The 21,417-nt window shown below is 43.4% G+C and overlaps 1 protein-coding gene and 1 long non-coding RNA gene across 12 annotated transcripts in view; one reads left to right on the forward strand and one right to left on the reverse strand.

The window, feature by feature from the left end:
- The first annotated feature begins 125 nt into the window (after window positions 1-125).
- LOC147027808 (uncharacterized) lies at window positions 126-20,448 on the forward strand. Its single transcript, XR_015057294.1, has 3 exons — window positions 126-244; window positions 18,439-18,544; window positions 20,310-20,448. It is a non-coding gene; the product is annotated as an uncharacterized LOC147027808 (long non-coding RNA).
- Window positions 1,862-21,417, reverse strand: part of DHX57 (DExH-box helicase 57) — an 80,276-nt gene continuing 60,720 nt past the window's right edge. For 2 of the 11 annotated variants that reach the window (XM_085877420.1, XM_085877419.1), the window contains exons 20-23: window positions 11,804-11,878; window positions 9,133-9,237; window positions 3,170-3,370; window positions 1,862-3,000 (exon numbers count right to left, since the gene is read on the reverse strand). In XM_085877420.1, coding sequence (XP_085733546.1) covers window positions 2,857-3,000; window positions 3,170-3,370; window positions 9,133-9,237; window positions 11,804-11,878 — 525 coding nt within the window. In that variant the 3' untranslated portion in view covers window positions 1,862-2,856. Of the gene's footprint in view, window positions 3,001-3,169; window positions 3,371-4,230; window positions 5,073-9,132; window positions 9,238-11,270; window positions 11,663-11,803; window positions 11,879-21,417 lie in introns of those variants that run through there. The other 9 variants (XR_015057290.1, XR_015057289.1, XR_015057288.1 and 6 more) reach the window with 9 other exon arrangements.

Consider the following 21,417-nt stretch of genomic DNA (forward strand, 5'->3'; position numbering starts at 1 on the left):
ATTCGATGGTTGTCGGTGAAGGTCAGATGATGGAGAAGAAAACTCGGCCAAATTTTTTATTCATCCCAGAAAAGTTTAATTCGAACAATCAGGCTCCAGGTATAAAACTAACTGTAAGATCACACGGAAGTTTCAAGACGAAAATGAATGTGTTGAATCGTTTTATTTATTTATTATTTATTAATGCTTGTTGGCCGATACGACGTGCGACTCCATTCGTTGCTTGTGATTGGACACACCACAGGTTTGATTGGTTCATTAGATCATTTCGTTAATTATTGGGACTGTTGACGTTTGTGTGACGTAAAATCGTTCATTGGCCGTGTCTACGCAGCCATGATGGTGTTGTTCGCTACGGCAATAATACCGTCACGGGACTCACAATACCAACTGCACGAACCTTCGAGATATTTTATAGATATATTTGAGGAATAAAAAAAATTCTAGATATTTTATTTCTCGGTTGTTTCGATATCTCGGAGATCGGGAATATTTGTGCACGGTCGTCATGGCAACGGCCCACAATGCCATACCCTTTTCGAGATAGGCTGTGGGATGTTGAACTCTTTCGCTCAACTGAAAGATGTATCAAGTTGAAACAGCCCCCTCTTCTGACATACCAAGTTCTTCATTTATGGCCAAGTCTATACTAACAGGCCAAGCCAAACCAAGTCTGTGGCCAAATCCACAAACTAAGCCTGGCATTGACTTAACACCTTTGGGTCTGCAGTTCAAGCCACTTGGTGGCCGTTTAATTAACACTGGGTATACTTCCATAGTGAGGTTGACTTAGCCTGTCATCCTTCCGAAGTGGGCAAAATGAGGACCAGCGGGTTGGGAGCAGGGGCACTGCATCAGCGGCACAGCCCTGTCCCCGGAAAATGATGAAGCCAAGCAGCCACAGGATACATACAAATAAATAAATCCACCAATTAATGCAAGCATAAGGGAACGAGGGCTGTGGTTCAGTTACCAGGATTCTTATACAATGCTCACCAAGTAGCTTAATCATTCAAGCAAGCACTCCATTTGAAACCGATAAGGAACGGCTGGCTTGGCAAGCGCTAGCTTGCTGCTTGGTAACTGAACACATCCCTGGTCTTAGTGTCCATCACAGGGACTGCACCTTGCCCACAAAGTTGGTTAATCTGTCAGCAACGGACACAGCAGCACACAGTACTACACAAGGCTTACGGTGCTAGTTTTGGCTTCTGCGTACGAATGCTCTCAAGCCTGGACTTCTGCTATTCTGCTCAGCACTCTCATGGCCTCTCGGGCAGTACCCATGAGACCATGTATCACTATTGCTGCAGATTGTGTGCTTTGAACGATTTCCGCAATCTTTGCCCCCAATCCCACTGCAATGCTCCACCGGCGGTGCCCAGGGGGTATCAAGCGAGTGGGGTTGGCTGAAAGTCGTCTTACCCCCACTCACTCCCGTCATCCTACTACCCCCTCTTCCAATATCCCTGACATGTTTGCTTTCTCCTTTCGATTGTATTTATTCACCTTTGTTCTTTTGCTCGCTGGTCCGTAACATTGGAATCGATGACAGAATACACTTTGCCCATCAATTAATATATTCATTCATAATCATTAGAGGTTACCAATTTGCTTCGATCGTCTCAATGGGTTCCACTCCTTGACATTGAATCCTAACAAAGGAGGATGACCGAGTAGTCGTACAACACACCGTGCACACCTATCAAAGCCAGACCTCTTTTCTGCACTGCCTTAAAAAAATAAAATAAAATAAAATAAAAAAGCCAACAATTCGAAAAGCAACTTTAACAGTTTGGGGGAAATTATTTTTTTTTATGTCACCAAACTTTAAAAACAAGAGCAGCACATTACAAGAACACAAAATAACATTATATTTATTGTAAATGCCATACCATACAAGTTGTGCAAATGTATCCTCGCGGCTTATCAAAAACAAAAGCAGATGATATGCAGCATTTCATTCCTAGTGTTGTACTGTATATCTGTACGTAGTACATTTGCTTCAGGCGGGGCTGAGAACATAGCTCGTAGGTGGTGTTCAAGCAGGGTTGAATTATAATTCAATAATCAATAATTGATTAATCAATGATCAATAATTATTGATCAAACTATATAGTCATACAGGTGATTCGCAGGCAGGATGTTTCCTCACGGAGTCGGCCGTCCTTTGCAAGGACGAGCTGAGTGTCCTGTCAACTAGCATTTGAGGGTGGACAATGATCACATGGTGTCTTTCAAACCAGATGATGCAATTCCAAATTCCTGCCCAACTGTACAATACAATTGGGTCAACTGCAAACCAAAGCCTCAGAAATGTGCGACGAATTTGTCACCGAATTCAGTTGAAAAAGATACATTCAACAAGAAGTCTCGGATGTTTCAAATCCGGATTAGGGCATCGTGCCGCTTCTCCAATCCAATACAAAACCCCCACCTCCCCTCTCCCCCCAAACATGACTCATCTATACTCACCCCCAAACCCCCACAGTTCCCAATTCCTCACTTCATTTCTTTATCACCCACTCACAACCACACTAACTGGAAGACAAAGATAGCAAAATTCCCATTTATCAAGTAAAAATTTAAGTCATTTATCAAGCCTCTGCACGTACATCTGAAAGTGCAACAAAGTTTGACAAAACTTAAACAAAGCAGAAATCATCACCGACGTGTAAAGCACCTTTTGGCAATTACAGAGTGCCGATTTCGGCCATTTTCCTCTCGATTCACTTCATGTCATCACAAAACCATCGTCGAGGTAACAATTTGAAGACACCAGTCGTTGAGCCTTGACAGCTGCATAAATACTTCAAAAAAAAAAACAGACAACGCCTTGAAAAGGCCATGGTCTTTTCACTGTGTGCTGATGAGGTTCACAATGGTGCTTATGATGTGGGAACCACGTGGGCAAGTATAAAGATCCAATCTTGGGTTGCAAATCTTATCTTGGAGAAGGCTATCGAACTGCAAGCGAAGTTTCCTCACCAAATCGGCCACCTGAAAATATGCACACAAACACATTTAACACGCTGAGCTGCTCACCTCCCCCGAATGTAAAACTATATCTGTGAACCACCCACAAACATTCGCCTGCAGTCGGTATTTCATCGAATAAAGGTCAAAAAAGGAAAAGCAATTTGAAGCTTGGAAAGTGCTTGGGAATTACCTGATACGAAGAAGCCAAGAAACGAATCCAGCCGTCATCGAGCTCGATGACCCACTGATTTTTATTCAGCAACACTCGAAGCAACCCACCTCCAAACAACAACAGTGGGTAGACAGAGACGATGCTGCACTCGCGGACATACAGTCGGCTGGTGCGCACCTTCTCGTGGTAGACCATGAAAGGACTACTCAACGAAGTAACCTGTAGATTATGACAAGGTGCACATGGATAAGAGCAACCAGCAGACGACAACCTGCAAATACGACGAGGCGATTCCACGTCACGCGGGATCTGCCAGAAACTACTTTTTAACCAGTTTTAACTCGACATTCGAAACTCAAAAATATTAAAACATTATTTAAAGATTATTTATTTATTGCAATGGCTCTCTTTTATACCGGATGGAGGCTTATGGAAAAGATAGGTGGCAGAGGGTAACTGGAACGGCCCTCTTTAGAGCGCATACCTCCACCAGGCTGAAAAGTTTACGTTTTGTAGCCCAGGGAAAGGACGGATCTGCACCCGGACCAAAACCAAAATCTAATCGACTCATTCTCGTCACATACCCAACTCATCCACCGAGTTTTGTCATAACCCGTACAGAACTTTTGTAAGTATCATGCTATATATCATTCTTGGCCCCGTCTCTCAATGGTGTGAAGAATCCCTTAAAAAAAATTTTTTTTTATCACATCCGGATCTTCACCAATATTGAACGAATTCTTCCTTATATGTCACACACCCAACCTGTCCACCAAGTTTTGTCTGAATCTGTCGACAACTTTTGAGATATCCTGCTCACAAACAAACAAATAAACAGGGGTGAAAACATCACCTGCATCCACCTTTGGTGGTGGAGGTAAAAAGGCAAAATAAGTGGGGCAATCGTTTGACAACAACCAAAGTGATGAATATACAGGAAAGGGGGTGAAAGAGAGGGGGGGGAGGAGATTACAGTAACCTGCAAGTAAGATGGTTGTGTTCGGTTAGTTGGAGTTAATAGAGGTGGAAACAAAGGGTTACGGATAAGGTCGGGTCAGGTAAGGTAAGGGAGCATGCACCTGGAGCATGAAATAACTGTCTCTGGAAGACAGTTGCACAAATGGGAGAAAAGAGGAATCAAATGGTTGAGCTTTGTTGCTAACTGCAATCACAGCGGGTCGCTGCATCCACTTTCCGCCAGTGCTCCAGGGGCTTCCGTCTGGCCATTCCCCAGGCAGATGCCCGGCGCATCCCGATTTCCTTGAGATGCCGATCAACCTGCTGCAACCACGAGGCACGTGGTCAGCCCATTGGCATCATCCACTCATGAGTCTCCCTCACTGAGAGAATCTGGTGAGCCACATGTCCATACAGCTGCAGCTGACGCTCACGGACTATATGTCACAAATCTCATTTGAGTCTCTCTCAGCAACCCCTCGTTGGACACATAGTCCGACCAGCAATAGCCAAGGATTCTCTGAAAAGACCTGGTACCAAAAGAATCAAGTCGCCGTCTCAGATCCCTGGTCAAAGTCCAAGTCTCACATCCATAGAGTAAGATTGGAAGCACAAAGGACCTGAAGACTCGGAGTTTCGTCCTCCCACACAGGTACCGGCAGCGCCATCCCCCATAATCCAGTGAATCCATGACACCTCAGGTCCGACCCAGGCGGTTGTTGACCTCTGGTTCATAGCTGGCAGAGACATGAATATCACTGCCAAGGTAAGTGAATCTCTCCGTGACTTCAACATCCTCGCCACAAACAGGTAGAGACAAGAAAGCAGCATCCAAGATGTCATTGAAAGTCTGGATGTTAGTTTTGACCCACAAAACCCATAATCACAGCAACTCCAACTCCTCATTCAGCACCTCGAGGGATCCCAAAAGGATATCCAGTCTCCACAAAGATGACTGCATCATCTGCGAAAACAAGGTCAGAGATCTTGACATTCCCAAACGATGCACTGCAGCTTGATCTTTACCACATCCTCACCAGAATCCAATCCATACAAGTGATGAAAAATGTGGGGGGCAGTTCACACCCCTGATGAACTCCAGTAACAACTGGAAATAAGTCAGAGATGGTATCACCACATCTCACTGCACTCTGAGTACCAAATTATAATTCAGCCATCATATTAATCAGTTTCGGTGGCACCCCACTTGATGACCAAGAATACTCCAGAGGGCATCCCGATTCACTGAATCAAACACTTTACAGAGATCAACATAGGCTGCAAGCAGCCCTGCTGAAACTCTCACCTGTGTTCGGTGAGGGCCTGAAGAGCAAGCTTTCGGTCAATCGTTGACCTCTTTAGTGTAAAGTCTGACTGCTCTGGACACTGGTGCTCAAGCCAATGATGACGAACCCTATGAAGAATTATCCGAGCAAAGACCTTGCCCGGCACTGAGAGCAGAGTCACCCATCAGTCGTTCTTGCAGTCCTGGCGATCACACTTTCCTTTCCAGAGAGGGCCCCTCTTCCATTCAGTTGGGATGATGCCTGTGTTCCAGGCAGAGTAAAGAACTGCATGCAACGACACGATTACAGCATTTTCACCAGCCTAGAGAAGTTAAGCATCGATGCCACATATCCCAGGAGCTTTTCCCCATTTCAACCGGTTCACCACAGCCTGTGTTTTCACAAACGAAGGTGGACCACAGTTTATTGGAGGGTCAGCAATAGAGATAGTAACACTCCTGATATCCAACTCAACAGCTGGTGGATCAGCCTGGTACAGCTGCTCAAAGAAACCGGCCCAGCTGATCTTCACTTCAGACTCCTCTGTCAATAGCCGACCACCCTCCGCTCTAACTGCAGTACACCGAGGGACGGGCTTGGACGAACGCAATGTGCAAATTTCCCTGCAAGCAGGACGAGAATCACTTGACCAATGGTGATGCAAAGACACCCCTCACAGATTCCTTGCATCTTGGCTTCCTTGTCCACCCTTAGCGCACATACAGTTTTACGCCTCAGTTCCCTGAACAGCTCTGTCCTGCCATTCAACCTGGCCCTGCGACTCTGATCAATGGTATCCAGTGTCCCGAGAGACAAAATTCTTCTTCACCCTATGGTGAGTTCCAGGACATCCACCGGCAACATCAAGGACGGTGATGGAGGAATGAAATGAGCTAGTGGTGCAACACCTCCTTGAAGCCCTCGAGTGAAGAGTGTGACTGAACAATCTCTGGAAGACAGTTGCACAAATGGGAGAAACGAGGAATCAAATGGTTGAGCTTTGTTGCTAACTGCAAGAACAAGCGTCCTGGAGGAGCTGTGGAGGATTGTTGGGTTGAGAGAGAGCAAGACCAGAGAAGTAGTAAAAGCAGAAGCCACCAAGCTGTCTGTGGGAAGAACAAGCCTTGTGCTTTGCCCTTATTACTGGAGATGCCAATGTTGAGCACTTTTGATTCCATAGGTTACAAGAAAAAAAAACAAAAAAAAACAAACATGTTATGGTCAGGCCCCAGCTCATGGTAGTGCAGTACTCAATTGAGCTACATGAAAAGCCTTGAAGTCTAAGTAGTTCAGATGTTTTTCAAGGGATTACTTAAAACGATGACAAAAGATGCCCAGTGTGTAGCTGGCTTTGGAGGGCAGCTTTTTGTAAACATTGGCGAGGCTCGTGGAGGAGCGAGAATGGAATGGGTCAGGACGCAACATAATGAAAACAACAGAAGGAAGAGGTGGAGCTTTTGGGGTGAACACCAAAAGCAGGGCTTAGGGACAAAATAGAGACTTGCCGAAGTAAGTGAAGTGGGGAAGCGTGAGGGCAAGGGGAGGACACACGGGGTGAACAAGATGGATACAGCCACAAATTCTCAATCACAAAAGTGGAAGGAAAAATGAAACCCAGAAAGAGTGGACTTTGGGAGTGTCAATGGGGGCACAAAAAATGGTTGTGGATTGGGAGGGGGGCATGGGTGACCACTGATGGTAGTGAAAAGCTGTCTTTAAGCCCTGGAAGAAAGAATGAGATTGAAACCGAGGACATTTGTTCTGCAGGGAGGGGGGGGGGACCCAAAAAGGAATGAGTAAATGAAAATGAGTTGGAAATATGGATTTTGGGAGTTTCACCAGAAGGCAGTTACTGGAAAACCACATGTGACATGTGGAAACCTGGGGGTGAGGAAAGGGGGGAGGAGGGCAGAGCACAGAAAGGTTTGCGCTATGGTTGGCCCAGGAGAAAACATGGCTGATGTTGAGGCAGAGAGGTTTAACAGACTGATCCTCTTTCAGTGGCTGACAATGGTAATACATAAGGTGGTGCATTTGATGATCCTCCCAGAGCAATAAGGTGAGTGACTTTTGCCAGGAATGTAAGATATCTCCATACAAAAGAACAGCATCAAATAAATCCTAGTTCAGCAGAGTGACACAGCTGCTGTCTGCCAGTCAGTGGAATGGAGAACTGTAAGACGATGTCTAGTCATGTGCAACAATGGAAATGGTTTTTCAAGAGCATAAGCAAGGTCATTCATTTATGTACATGAAGAAAATTAGGCCCAATACACGACCCTGGGGGGGGAGGGAGGGAGAGAGAGATATAGAGATAGAGAGATAGATATAGAGATATAGAGATATAGAGAGATAGAGAGATAGATAGAGAGATAGATAGAGAGATAGATAGAGAGATAGATAGAGATAGAGATAGAGATAGATGGAGAGATAGATAGAGATGGAGAGATAGATAGAGATAGAGAGATAGAGAGATATAGAGGGAGAGATAGAGAGATAGAGATAGAGATATAGAGAGATATAGAGGGAGAGATAGAGATAGAGATAGAGATAGAGATAGAGATAGAGATATAGAGAGATATAGAGGGAGAGATAGAGATAGAGATAGAGATAGAGATAGAGAGAGTGTCCATTGATTGCAATTTGTTTCTTGGACGAGTGGAAGAAGTCAAAGCTCGATATGAAGGAGGCCTCACACATGGGGAGCAAGCTCAGCATGCAGAGCAGGATGTCTTTTCTCTCCTGTAGAACTGTATTCATGAGCTGTCTCAAACTCTTCCCAAAAGGATTTCAAGTCCCCTGCCCTCTGCCACCTCATTGACTGTCCCATTTACATTACTGAACCTTACTCCACACATTGACATCATTCTCATCGTTTCCTCCAATTCCTCTCCTTGTGCTGTGGTGTTCTAATTTATGGTGAATCAAAATGTTTTCCCTTTAACCCATGTTGTCTGTGGATCCATTGCCCCTGTTTTGCCGTTGCATGAGCCCGATTACCTCGTTAAAATAATGTTACATTTTGTGATGTGCAACGGAAGGACCCCAAATCAGTGCTGTAATTTAATGGGTGTGCATTGGTAATAAAGCTGCATATAATTATATTGTAGAACCTCAAAAGTGAGAGTTTGAATGTGCTTTAAGAAATATGAGAGCTCAGTCACAATCAACCTCACCTTTTACTGTGGTGCAATTTTAAAATTTGTTGAGCAAGATGTTTCCTTGATGATCGAGCAACACTATGCAACTTGATATTGTGAGAAATATCAAATGTCTGCAAACTGGCATTTTCAACTTCAATGAACCCCAAAAATCACATCCAATTATAGAAAATAATAAATTGCACCAAGGCATCTGGCATTCCTCAAGATTACCATAAAACTTCACCCTTTAATCTACCACCTTGAACCTACAGGATCTTTCAGGTTGCTGTTCTCAGGCAGTGACGGAACACCAAAGCCTATGATGTACCTCCTCTTAAAACATCCATCAATCACTGTGCAAACACCATCTTCAACTGCATGCTAATGCACGTTTTATTTGGCAAACTACAATTAGAAATCAATGATCGGCCGAGACAGTTAGGGTACATAAACAATGATGCGGCTACAAATTAGATGTCACCAATTTAAGCCTCTTTAAAAATACAATTAAAAAAAAAAAAAATCTACAACAATCCAACATGTCAAGTAAAGACCTTAAGGGTTGTCAAGTGCAGTGGATTGGGAACCTTGCTACCTGGTAGTTAATGGAGGAGGGGTGGATGTATACAACTTCAGTTTTTGTCATAAAAACGAGCTTATTGGTCTTGGAAGACACCTTTTTGTCATCTGCAGACGTTACCTTAAAAAGAAAAGAAAAACAACAAATTAGAATCACTTGAAGGCTAAAAAGGTCATTCATTGCTTTCACCATCTGTGGTACCAACCTCATACTCCTTTAATTGCCCCAATTAATCCCAAATTATTGTGGCGTCTGCTGCATGAGTTTTCCCTCTTCACAACTTTCTATCTCGAGCATCTTTTCTTTGAACCCCGACCGCTCCCATGACCATCACAACAATTTTGGCCTGCCCCAGATTGCCGACTGCACCCATCGTCAAATACCTATCTGAGCATATAGAGCACATGCCTTAACCAATGCAGTCATGCCTTCTGTGCATACTGCACCCTCAGCTTAAATGGAACCTTATGGTCATAGACCACCCCAGAAACTCCTCTACCTACTTACTCCATCCTGCTCTCATCCCCAAAGCAACTGCCCTCCTCTCCAAAGTAGAACCCACCTGATTTAACTCCCTGCCCATTATTTACTTTGTACAAAACATGGGTTATATTTTTGTACCCCTTAATGTAGTCACATACTTCAACAAGTATCAAGAAGAGCTTTAAAACACCTGTGTTAAGGCTCAGCAGACAACGTGACCAATGTGACCAAATACAAAGAAGCACCATGAAGAGCTTTAAAACACCAGAATGAAGTTCACAAAATTATCACATACAAGGTTTAATAGGCAAGTTACTTGGCTGTAGGCAAGGCACAAAGGTGAGGTGCTTCAATAGGTTCCAATGAAGAAAGGAATGCAAGAAGGATCAAGACCAAAACAACTTGGGGATGGTGGGGGGAGTTTAAATGTGTGCACACTGCTTGTTGCAACACCGCTTGTGGATGGTTGTTTCAAAATTGGCCAAGATCGTACAAAGCGCCTGCGGTGACGACCTTCACACCTTTCTAGCATCGAATACTATGTATGTTCTGGACCTTTCGGCGAAGCTTCGAAGATTCCTGCATCCATCTCCTCCCACTCTTTCAAATGGCGACAAGTTGCTATTTTTCAGGAATGACTTCTTCGCTGGAAGCGGTGCCATTTTGATCAATTCGCTTGAAGCCAATGCTACATTTACGTTCAATTTCCACGCAAAAGTGATAAAAGCTGCACTCGATGCATGTGCGTTTGCAAATTCTCATTTTCTGGCAGAGAATAACATTGGTCACGTTGTCTGCTGATCCTTCACTTAATTTATTACCGAGTGCTCGATCAAACCGTAATTTACCGATTTCTTCTTTCCTTTTTTTCCCACCATCAGAAAATCAGTTGCACACATGATTTCTGCAATATGGCAGAATTACCAAAGATAGGAAAATCTGTTCTACATATGGTTAAATGGTATGGGTTGACAGGTAATGTAAGGTTTCCTCACGTTTTCATTCTGGATGTGATTTCACTCACATCGGGTCGTAGATCAGATATATGAAGTTTCAGATTTTTTGGATAAGGATTTTGATTCAACAAATTGTGGTTGGAATACCACTTCACCAATGACGTCATCATTATCACCCTAAATAGCACATGGAGGGTTGATGACATGCCAAATTTCAAAAAAAAAAAAGTCTTTGAGCAGTTTCAGAGATGTCAATTTTTTCCTTTAATCCAATGCCGCTGGCATACCATGTGATCTAAAGTCAGAGCTCTCAAAATATTCTCTTTCGGGAAACCTTCCTCTGTTCAAAATCTGGCATCGATCGGACAAGCGGTTGCAGAGAAATTTTTTTTTTTTTTAAGTGAAAATAAATAGACGTGGAGAGACAGACAGAGGCATTACACAAGTCTCAAAAGACATTTGTGATGAGACTTCAAATAAATAAATAAATAAATAAATAAATAAAGAGGGGGATAGGATGAATGGATATAAAAGTAAAACGTGCATAACGATGAAGACACTGGAAAAAGCATCAATTGTGGATTAAAATCTAGCTAGAATATCAAACATTTGCATTCCAAGTTTCTGGAAAACAAGATTGTCCAAGAAACTTTCATATCTCAATAAAAACCAGCTTGATCATGATCAAAATTTCAAACGTCGATAAAAACCCACCCGGCTCACTAACATGCCTGCTGCTGGCTTAATGGTTAGGGTGGCAGGCTTTGACTCCTCGGGTCCTGGGTTCAAATTCCGCTCAGCTGTTGAATTAATACCAGGTGGGGTTAACTCGACCTGTCATCCTTCCAAGGTGGGCAAAAGAAGTGCCAACTTGCTGGTATAGTGTCGGAGTGGCGACCCATCCAGGATTGTGTCCAATAGCCAAGGAGACTGCTTCGGCAGCACCAACGCTCTGCACAGAGTATGGTCCCAAAATCCTCCTCACGAACAACTTTCAGTAAATGGGTTCTTTGCTTGTTTTGCAGAGTCTGGTGTTTAGGTGGTGTTGGTCCACAAATTGTGATGGGAACCAGAACACTACCTAGGAAAATACAAGTCTGGCCATCCTGCCACATTAAAATAAAATAAAATAAAAAAAGACCATGAAAAATTTTCATGAAAGCAGAAGTTTAAACCATAACAACAGATCAAGAGTGGGTTAATCAAAAAATGTTTTGTTTTTTTGAATGCACATGGCATTTCTGTACCTTGATGACGTTGGGGTAAAGTGCTGCACATAGCATGGCTGATACAAGTTTGGGATTCTCAGAGTTTGCATTTACCTGTGGAATACAACAATTAGCACATTCGCATGATAAATACAAACGAATAAAACAAGGGCGAATAAAAAAAAAACACAAAACAAGGAATAAAACGTAAACACATTTTTAATGTTCCAGGAATACACTCACAAAAAAGTGATCACTAATGCAACAGCAAAATAAAATGAAATAAATTGTCCAATCAATGACGTATCGACAAATTATGAAGCAAAAACATTAAACAAGCAGAAATCTGTTTATTGGAAGAATGGCATTCATCATATGAAAAAGGTCATTCAAGTCATGTATGTATGTATATATATATATATATATATATATATATATATATATATATATATATATATATATATATATATATATATATATATATATATATATATATATATATATATATATATATATATATATATATATATATATTGTTACAGATCTGGAAACCATTTGCATTCAACATACAGATGTCCCAAAAGTCAGTTATGTCGTTAAGTATGTGTGTAGTCAGATCCCCTTCCTTTTGTCTAGTGGGAGAATCAAAGGAGTGCGTTGCAATTTCTTGCAGTTAGGTTATTACATCTAACAAGCCATCTAACAACCATCCCATCTGCATGACCCCTCGGCCCATTACGATCCACGGTACCATCGTGCTTGCAGTCCTCGGTTCGTGGGCCACAGCTTATCTTTGCCTGAGACGGATTCCCGAGGATGTTCGAGGCAGTTTCACCACCACGACCTTTCTCCAAACAAGGCCGAAATCCTGCTCCGGAAAGGTATGCCGTGGGACCCTGTCCAATCTAAGGCGGACAGCGAGGTGTGTTCACCAAGGCCCCTCCCCTCTGAGGGAGGTCCATAAATTCCCGAGTACTCTTGGAGTTTAGTGGGTTTTTGCTGTCACGAAGGTGGGTTTTTGCTGTTACGAAGGGGTGGTAACAGTGGTTGTTACGAGGGCTGTCACGAAAGGGTTTTTTGCTGTTACGAAGGGGTGGTAACAGTGGTTGTTACGAGGGCTGTCACGAAAGGGTTTTTTGCTGTTACGAAGGGGTGGTAACAGTGGTTGTTACGAGGGCTGTCAGGAAAGGGTTTTATGCTGTTACGAAGGGGTTCTAACAGTGGTTGTTATGAGTGCTGTCAGGAGGGTTGAGCAGAAGGTCGTCGAGGCAGCAATCGTGTCTTTGCTGGCCTTCCACAAGGAAGGAAGAGCGACCCCGACCCCCCTCCGTGGACCCCGGCTATTCACCACCCAAGGTCCACCACGAACCTCCAGTCCCACACGTGTGACTGGGGACCAAACCAGCGACCATTGCCACGTGCCGCAGCACGGAGTACCCCGTTTCTCCGACGGCCAGGTACCCATCCGAACTCTGACCCCAGCTTGTCCCTCTCCTTGGCTGTGAGGGTCCAATAAAGAACTCTGGGTTTCTTTTCATTTGTGTGTGTGTCTGCGTGTGGGCCCGTCTTGAAGTAGAACTGAATAAGTGTTTTTGGATCATTGTAAATATTCCTCACTTGCATAGTCACGTTGTCTTGCTTTGCGTCTTCATTTACTGTCAATAAAACTTGTTGGAAATGTCCCCAGTTCATTTCCGTCCTCTCTTGTATTGGTCCAACATGGTTCAGATCTGAGTTTAGACGGGGTTTTATCTCCGATAATCCGTTCATTCCAGCCGGCATGGCTTTGGCAGTTTCCGCTCGGCTGCACCCGAACCGGAGTTGGTAGTCGGTAGTTGGAACTCTACTGCAGTCGGTAGAGTGACCCGGTTCAAGCAAGACGTGCCAAGGGCGTGGTTTCCCCGGTAGTCGAAATCGTGCAGTTAATTAGGTAAATTTGTTATAAACAAATAGACCCTACACTCCGCGGTTTAAACAATGGCGACCACGGTCGGTTCAGCGACCCGCCGAGTCACGGAATTATCCGGAGCGACGGACTACGATTCCGGGGAGTTTGGTGGGAGACAACGCAAGCTTTCCCCACATAGTGGTCGTTCTCGCCACTGGACCCACGGCCCGCAACAATATATACAGATATGTATATATATATATATATATATATATATATATATATATATATATATATATATATATATATATATATATATGTTGGGATTTGTACCTTTTTCTTATTAGCTTTGTTTCTTCCCAAATCAAGTTCACTGGCTTGCAGTTAATTAAAATGTATTCCTGCTTGCTGTTCCAAGGGAACATTGTATAAAGAGATAAGGAATATGGTCAACCTTGAGTGATCCACAGGAACATTGTATAAGTGGATCTCGGAGTAACTTCACATCCTCCTTATCTTGCTTGATTCATAGTTGTTGAAGGACATAAGCCAGTTGCTAAAGCAGCTGGTCCTGGGTTGAAGGAAAGGACAATGTGTTATGGCATTTGTTAAAGATCAAACTGAGTATACAAGGGAGTGGCTCAAGCTTTTCTGGCAGAGCACTCTCCGGTTACCTCAATTGCTAATTCGTGTTCCTGGTGTTTGCTGCTCTCCGTGCGGCCGCATGTATTGGTAAACAATAAATAATTTTCTCTCAAGTACATTGACGTCTTCATGCATTGGTGAAGGGTGATCACGCCTCGACAATTGGCGCAGCGAGCAGGGGCGAGACAAGGTGGAGGAGAGGTGGGGATGGACCCTGGGTGACCAAAGAAAAAAGCCGTGGTCACCAATTTGAATAAGGTAAGCCTTTGTGCTGGGGAGTTTAAATGAAATACTCTCTTTCTCACCCTAGGTTTTGTCCATCCCTGCTTCTGTGACTTGTCCTCGCCCAAGAACCGGTAAAGGATAAGTGTGGAGAGAGAATTGTTTATTGTCTATCAAGGGGTAGCTAACTTAAGGCCCTGAAAGGGGAGTTTGAGGGCCGAGGGCATATGGCTGAGGCTGCCTAGTCAGACCCAAGAACAACTCCGGAAAGGGTTCAGCAATAGTGATGGGAAACAGATCAGGAAAACGAGAGGAGAAGAAAGAACCTCCTTGGGATACCCCTGCCTACCAAATATTTAAATTACATGGGATCGTAGCAGTGGAACAAAATGAATGCTGGGCGGAATGGACGCTTAAGGATGACCTACCGTGGCCAGAGGGGTGGGTCGTTTGACCTGCCAGTAGTGCAGAATCTACGGGAAGAGTTTCTGAGACGCCATAGACCATCCACGAAGGAAACGCCAGTGAATTGGCTGGCGTTTGGAATATGGCAGGAGGAAGCAATTAAAAGATTAAGCACAGCCAAGCAAGCAACCTTGGCAGGTAAAGTACTGAAGCTTCAGGGTCAATTAGAAGGTGCAGAGCGACAAGCTAAGGATGCGGCTGCATCAGCGCCGGCACCGAGCCAGATAACAAAACATGGCTCATCATCTGTCCCGGTGTCTGCAGCATCGGAGCAGGGGTACTCCAACACTGATAGAGTACCATAAACACCCCAACATACCAACCGCTGGGACTATCATTCAGCTGCACAGTATCAGCTGTTCGACGTGTCAACTGGGCGACCATATGGGTCCATATATCCTAAGATCCCAGGTAAGGATTGTGATGACATATGTGTGGGGGAAAGTAAAATAACTCAAGGAGCGGTGTCCCCCACCCCTACTTATCCTATGCGAGAAATTGTTCCAGGTATGCCAGCAGCGCAAGGTAGAGAAGGGCGAGATGTGCAAGCCACTGTCGTGGTATATCAACCGTTTAAAGAACATGAACTGAGATCAATGTGTGACAGAATTTTGGAATGTAAAATGAACCACAGACGATTCGTGAAAATAAAGCAAAGGTTGCTCGTGATAACTGCACTTAAAACAATGAAAAAGTGGGCTGGGGGAAAGGATACCCGACTGTCGAGTGAAAGAATGTGTGCGCTTTGCCTGAAGGGTAAAGGGAAGGCAGCTTGTCTTCAAGCCCACAAACTTGTTCCGACCAACTTGAGAAATTTTATTGTCGACAAAATTGTTTGGACAAGGGAAAATCAAAACATCTTTGTGGGAAAATTAGATAACGGAAAAAAAAAACTGAGGCGGGAGGAAAGAACACACCCTACTGTGAATTTGCCTGTTTGTCAGGCCATGTGCGAGATTTCCTTGATTAAGGGGGAAAGGAAGCTGGAGGCAGCTCGTCTTTGAAATAGTGGACAAATTAGTTTTGGAAGAGAAATAATTTTTGTTTGTACCATGCCATGTTTGAATGAGGAATGAATTCATGTGAATGAGCTTAGAACGATTTAAACCACTCACGGTGGTAAAAAGCATTTTTATGCGACTGGAGGGTTGCACAGTGAGGGGCATTTTGCGGAGGTGTTTTAAAATTACACGTTAGAATGTGGAATGGTCTTACTTGGGCCGCCATGCTGGTTGGCGAACCGGGCGGGTGATGATTGTGGAGCTCCTAGTGTTATTGCTGTAGGGAGGTTTTGTGTTCAGGTCAGTGCATTCTGGAACCTCCATGGTTTGTAGTTAATTAGAGAGAGGTGTGCGAAAATATGTATTTGCTTTGTTTGATAAGAGCTGAAACGGCAGAGTGCATTTCAGGAACGGGTGTGCAAGTGGAGTGTGGTCAAGGATTTGGCAGCAGACATGCGTGTCTCGTGAGTTCTTGGTGGAGGGCTTTGATGGGACATGAGTCTGGTGTGATGTGAAAATACAAATTTGCATACATAATATATAGATGGTACATCACTGTTCATGCTGTTAAATTCGCAAACAGGCGATGCATTAACGTGTGTTCAGCCCCTCAGATGGATGTTGATTGGATGGCCGGCCTGTCTGATAGCATTAGTTCATGAACATTTGAGATCTCACGATATCCTTTGGAGAGATTGGGCAAGTTATCGCAGGCATAATGCAGAGTGAGACATAGACCGGTGATCCGAGGTTGAGGTCAATTATGTGTGTTTTTAATGAGTTTGTTTAAAAGGAAATTTTACCACGGTATCTCAAATTGCACAATTTGAACTTGTGCGAGTTTACTTCGGGCTTGTGGATAATGGCAAAGGGCCCATGTAAGAGATAATTGAGAATTTAGCAGAGTTGGAAACAATTTCCAATGTAAAACGTTGGTTGGAACCTCACGATGAAGGTATGGGAATATGGCAGAATGAACTGAACCCCTGCAATGTATAGCATACTACCCTTTGGGAGCACTGGCTATCAAAGGCCATGGGGTGTTGAAGGCTGGGTTGCAGCATGCAATCTAGCCAAGGATAGAAGCATAACAATATATGAGCCTTTCCACAGTCATGGGTAACCATTGTGTGATATACATAATCCACATTAAGTGTGTCCAGTTTATCTTGCAAATGAGGGGAAATAAAAGACTGACCCTTCCACTACTGGAATCCAACAGGAAGAAGATAATCTAACCCAGCACAATTTATTGATGGGGTGTTATGTCTTCATTAACAGAAATGTAACAAATGTTACATTGACATTCATGTTGTTGGCATTACCACAGTAGTTATTTTTTCCTAATCAACTGAATATTAATTTTAGGTTGTGGTCAAGAAATGCTATTCTTCCTTCAAAACAAGAACTTGTAGAAATTCAAATATTTTTGTACTTTATTGACTTTGACATTAAGCGTTACGTAACACACGTGACATTGACAGCCTTTAGAAACCGGAGGAAATCAGCAAAAGCGAAACTGTTTTGGGTTAGCATGTTGTCAATGAAAGGGAACAACATAGTTTGTCGATTATAACCACCAGAACTTTAAGCTTTGTCAGTATTTAAAGGAGTGGGACAAAAATCAAAATGTAAAAAAGTAACAAACGCGACATTGACAAATGTAACAAATGCGACATTGACTTGTATTAAGAATATGTTAACATGTAAGTAAATGAAATGTCATCAGCAAGAAGTGGCCTAAAATGTCTTGTAAGGTGAATAGATGAAGCTGCACATCTGATAATATTCCAGTCAAGGGCATAATATAGGTTATGAAGCAGACAGAGCTCCAGTAAGGGACAGAAATAATAAAGTAATAGGACTGATTTCCCACTTACAAAATCATCAATATATTAGATGGCACCAAGATTATGACAAGACACTGGCCACACAAGTATTATGGTGAACAGAAATTGTAGAATAGCAATGCTTATAGTTATAAGCAAATCTGCACCTTCATTTGTTGCTGCTGGAAGGCAAAACAATGATTTAACAAGGCATTGCATAAAACACACAAATCCCCTCAAGCTTGACGCAATTGTGAACTCAAAGTCAGATGTTTATTGACATCTGGACGCATCAACTTTATACATGTATAGGTGACCTTTGAAATATAAGCTATTTTTGAAGAAGTGTGCAATATGCCCCTTTAGTAACTGACTCTGTCTATGATATTGATCGCATCGACATAGTCCACAGCCAAGTAAAACTTGTCATTCTTCCAAGCCTGTATTGGCAGCCAAGAGTTCATGTCATATTGGCTGTGTATATGTGCCAGTGGTATTGGTCGCATTCACTGTGTGCAGCTGTGGCAATCAGAAAAGTCAACTATTAAAATATTATAAATGGATTGTTTTCATATAATGATACTGCCTTGGTATTGAACCTGGAAAATTTGCGCCGCACCGCAGGTTGCTGACCGACCTTCCAAGATAAGGAAATGAACTCGCAACCTCATTGCTGAGAGGCCTGTCGGCTTCAACAAAGCGCTTTAACGACTGAGCCACAGGTCACGAGGTGCCACCCCCCCCCCCCCCCCCCGCTTACACAATAACATAGAGTATATTAATACTTAAAATATGTTATACAAGGAGATTTCCTGCATGAGACTGGTGACAAACACAGCAAAAGTTGGATTTGAACTCCCAGCATTGGTTAAAAGCTTCACATAACATGCAGAACATTGAAGAGGCAGCTTTTTCAACAGAGAAACTTCACCCAAAAAACAAGATTCCAACTTGGTATCTTGACAACAAGTTGTGCAAGAAGAAAAATGACATGCAATAACAAAATCAGTCGTCAAACATAACGTTTGTTGTTTTTATTTTTTTTGAGTACCTAAGAGACAATGTCATGCGAAGCTTCAAAAGGCAACAAAACCCATTAGCCGTATGACAGGGCTATTTTAAGGTGTCAGCGTATGATTTGGCGGCATTCAGAAGATTTGAACTCATTATTCCATACAATATGTAACGATCGCACAATCGAAAAAGTGGGATGGGGGGAAAGGATACCCGACTGTAGAGTGAAAGAATGTGTGCGCTTTGCCTTTGCAAATAATGGACAAGGCACTTAAACAATTGCTACTTATAGACTGGGCCCACAGACACACATGCACACACCCAAAAGAAATGATGGCCGCGACCTTTATTCAGCCCTTCAGCTCGGGAGGGAAGGTGAGCTGAGGGCAAGAGCCTGCACTTGCACCTGCCCGCCTCGTGCGGTCTGGTCGAGCTTGTCCGGTGGCGGGACTCGAACCCATCGCCTCAACGCAACACCAAGCACCAGGTGCCACCAGGGACGAGGGACAGAACGACGGACGCCAGCCAGCACGAAGGCAGACGAGGTGGGAGACGACGAGGTGACAGGCGCTCAAGGCCGGAAAAGCTTTCACGGATCCGACGACACTAGGCGAGGCCGACCCAGACAGCCAGACCGAACACCCCGATCACTCTTCCTCTACCAAGGTGGGAGGGATTTCTTCCATGGCCACTCGCCTCCTGATTGGATGGTTGCGTCGTGCGATTCGCTGGCCGTCCCTCATTGGACAGGCCCACGGAAGGCGGGGCGACTCCCACCCTTCTGGGTGGAGTCCCGATCTGAGGCGATGAGCCTCCTTTATTGGACGAAGGGAGCGCCCTTGCCCTCGTGGGCGGAGTCGGCTCGAGCGAGGGGTCCCACCCACGTCGGCAATGGCATCGGTGAGCGAGGTGACGGTGCCGCTAGTGTTGTTGTTATTATAAGTGTAAAAATCCTATCTATAAAATAACTTCGCAGCGCATGCACACTTAATTCCCATTAGACATAGGGGAAAGGGAGCTATCTATCCACATTTAATTATCGAAATAACTGAGCTATGGGGACCTGAATGCTCAGTGCAGTAAGCTTCCAAATTCGTAACACATCGACGTCTTCATGCCTTGGTGAAGGTGTGATCATGCCTCGACACATATACATATATATATATATATATATATATACATATACATATATACACATATATACACATATATATATATATATATATATATGAGGCCCTGCGAGGAGGAGTGATGAAAGCGACATTTTTTTAATGATATGATGATGATGATAGGCTCGGATGATAGGGTAAGGGTTAAAATAGTGCTATATGGCATTAACTCCAAAATGGCCGATGTGTCCCTTACATCACTCCTCCTCGCGGCACCTCATATATACATGTACATATACAGGGTGCTCCCAAAGCCTGGATCCATCTGCATTTTTCCTAATATACAATTTGATATTCTTCTTTTTCTTTCAGATCCATGATGGCTTCAAAACTAACAATGGAAGATCAAATTGAACTAATTCTCATGTATGCAAGACAGGATTCTTCACATCGAGGAGTTGCTGCCGAATTCAATAGAAAGCATCCTGATAAGCATCCAATAACACATTCCACTGTTAGCGTTTCAACGTTTTAGGTTCAGAAATGTTTAACGTTCATGTATTCAGCATATAAACATGTATCGCGAAGTCCAAGTTGTGGATCCAGTTTTGGACGGTTCTTGAAAACCGTCAATTTGAGAATTTACTGCAATAAAACTTTTAAAAAAATTTTTGCCTATGGATCCAGACTTTTGGGACACCCTGTATATATAGATGCTTTTCCTCTCCTCCTCCCACCTTTCTCCCCCATTCTTCAGCAAGTGATGGAAAGTGCACAATGTTGGGAACAAAGTACATAATTTTGTCGCATTATATTTCTGAGAGCATTTCATGCTTACAGTGACGTGTGTGACACGAGATTGTGAAATATCGGAAGAGTACCTGTCCCCAGTGACAAGAAAAGGAAGCAAAAGTATCCATCCCCAGTGATGGGAAAACTTTAAGTTAATCCATCGATTTAAATAATATTTAATGGACTTTAAAAGAGGTTAATTGTGTTGCACTTGCACTCTTAGTTTTACTCAGAGCCAAAGCTGTGAGCTACTTATACCACCGACCACAAAATGGTGGTGCAACATCATGAGGCGGAGTTTGGATTTGTCTTAAAAGAGGACAAAATATCCTGCTTGTGAAATAAAATTTGGCGTCAACATTACTCATGCCTGTTCTCCCGTTATTTCAAAAGTTAATGTTGAACTTTGAAAATGCAGCACAGGAGACGACCGCCGTAAATGGGAGACATACGAACACACGGTTCACAATATAGTGTTACGGTGGTGGAAATTCACAGAACACCATTCAGGTTCCCCGAAGATCAGTTATTTCGATAAGTGTGTGTTCCAAGTTAGATTCCCCCCCCAATGTATAACGGGACTTGTTCGTGTGCTGGGCTATGCATCTTTGAGTTAGCCGTTATTCTTTCTCTATCTTTTATTTTAAACAACTCAACAACCACGTCATCTCCACAAACAACATCTCCT

Source organism: Eptatretus burgeri, chromosome 4 (assembly GCF_056783735.1).
Source record: "Eptatretus burgeri isolate ZD-2024b chromosome 4, Ebu_testis_v1, whole genome shotgun sequence".
NCBI lineage: Eukaryota > Metazoa > Chordata > Myxini > Myxiniformes > Myxinidae > Eptatretus > Eptatretus burgeri.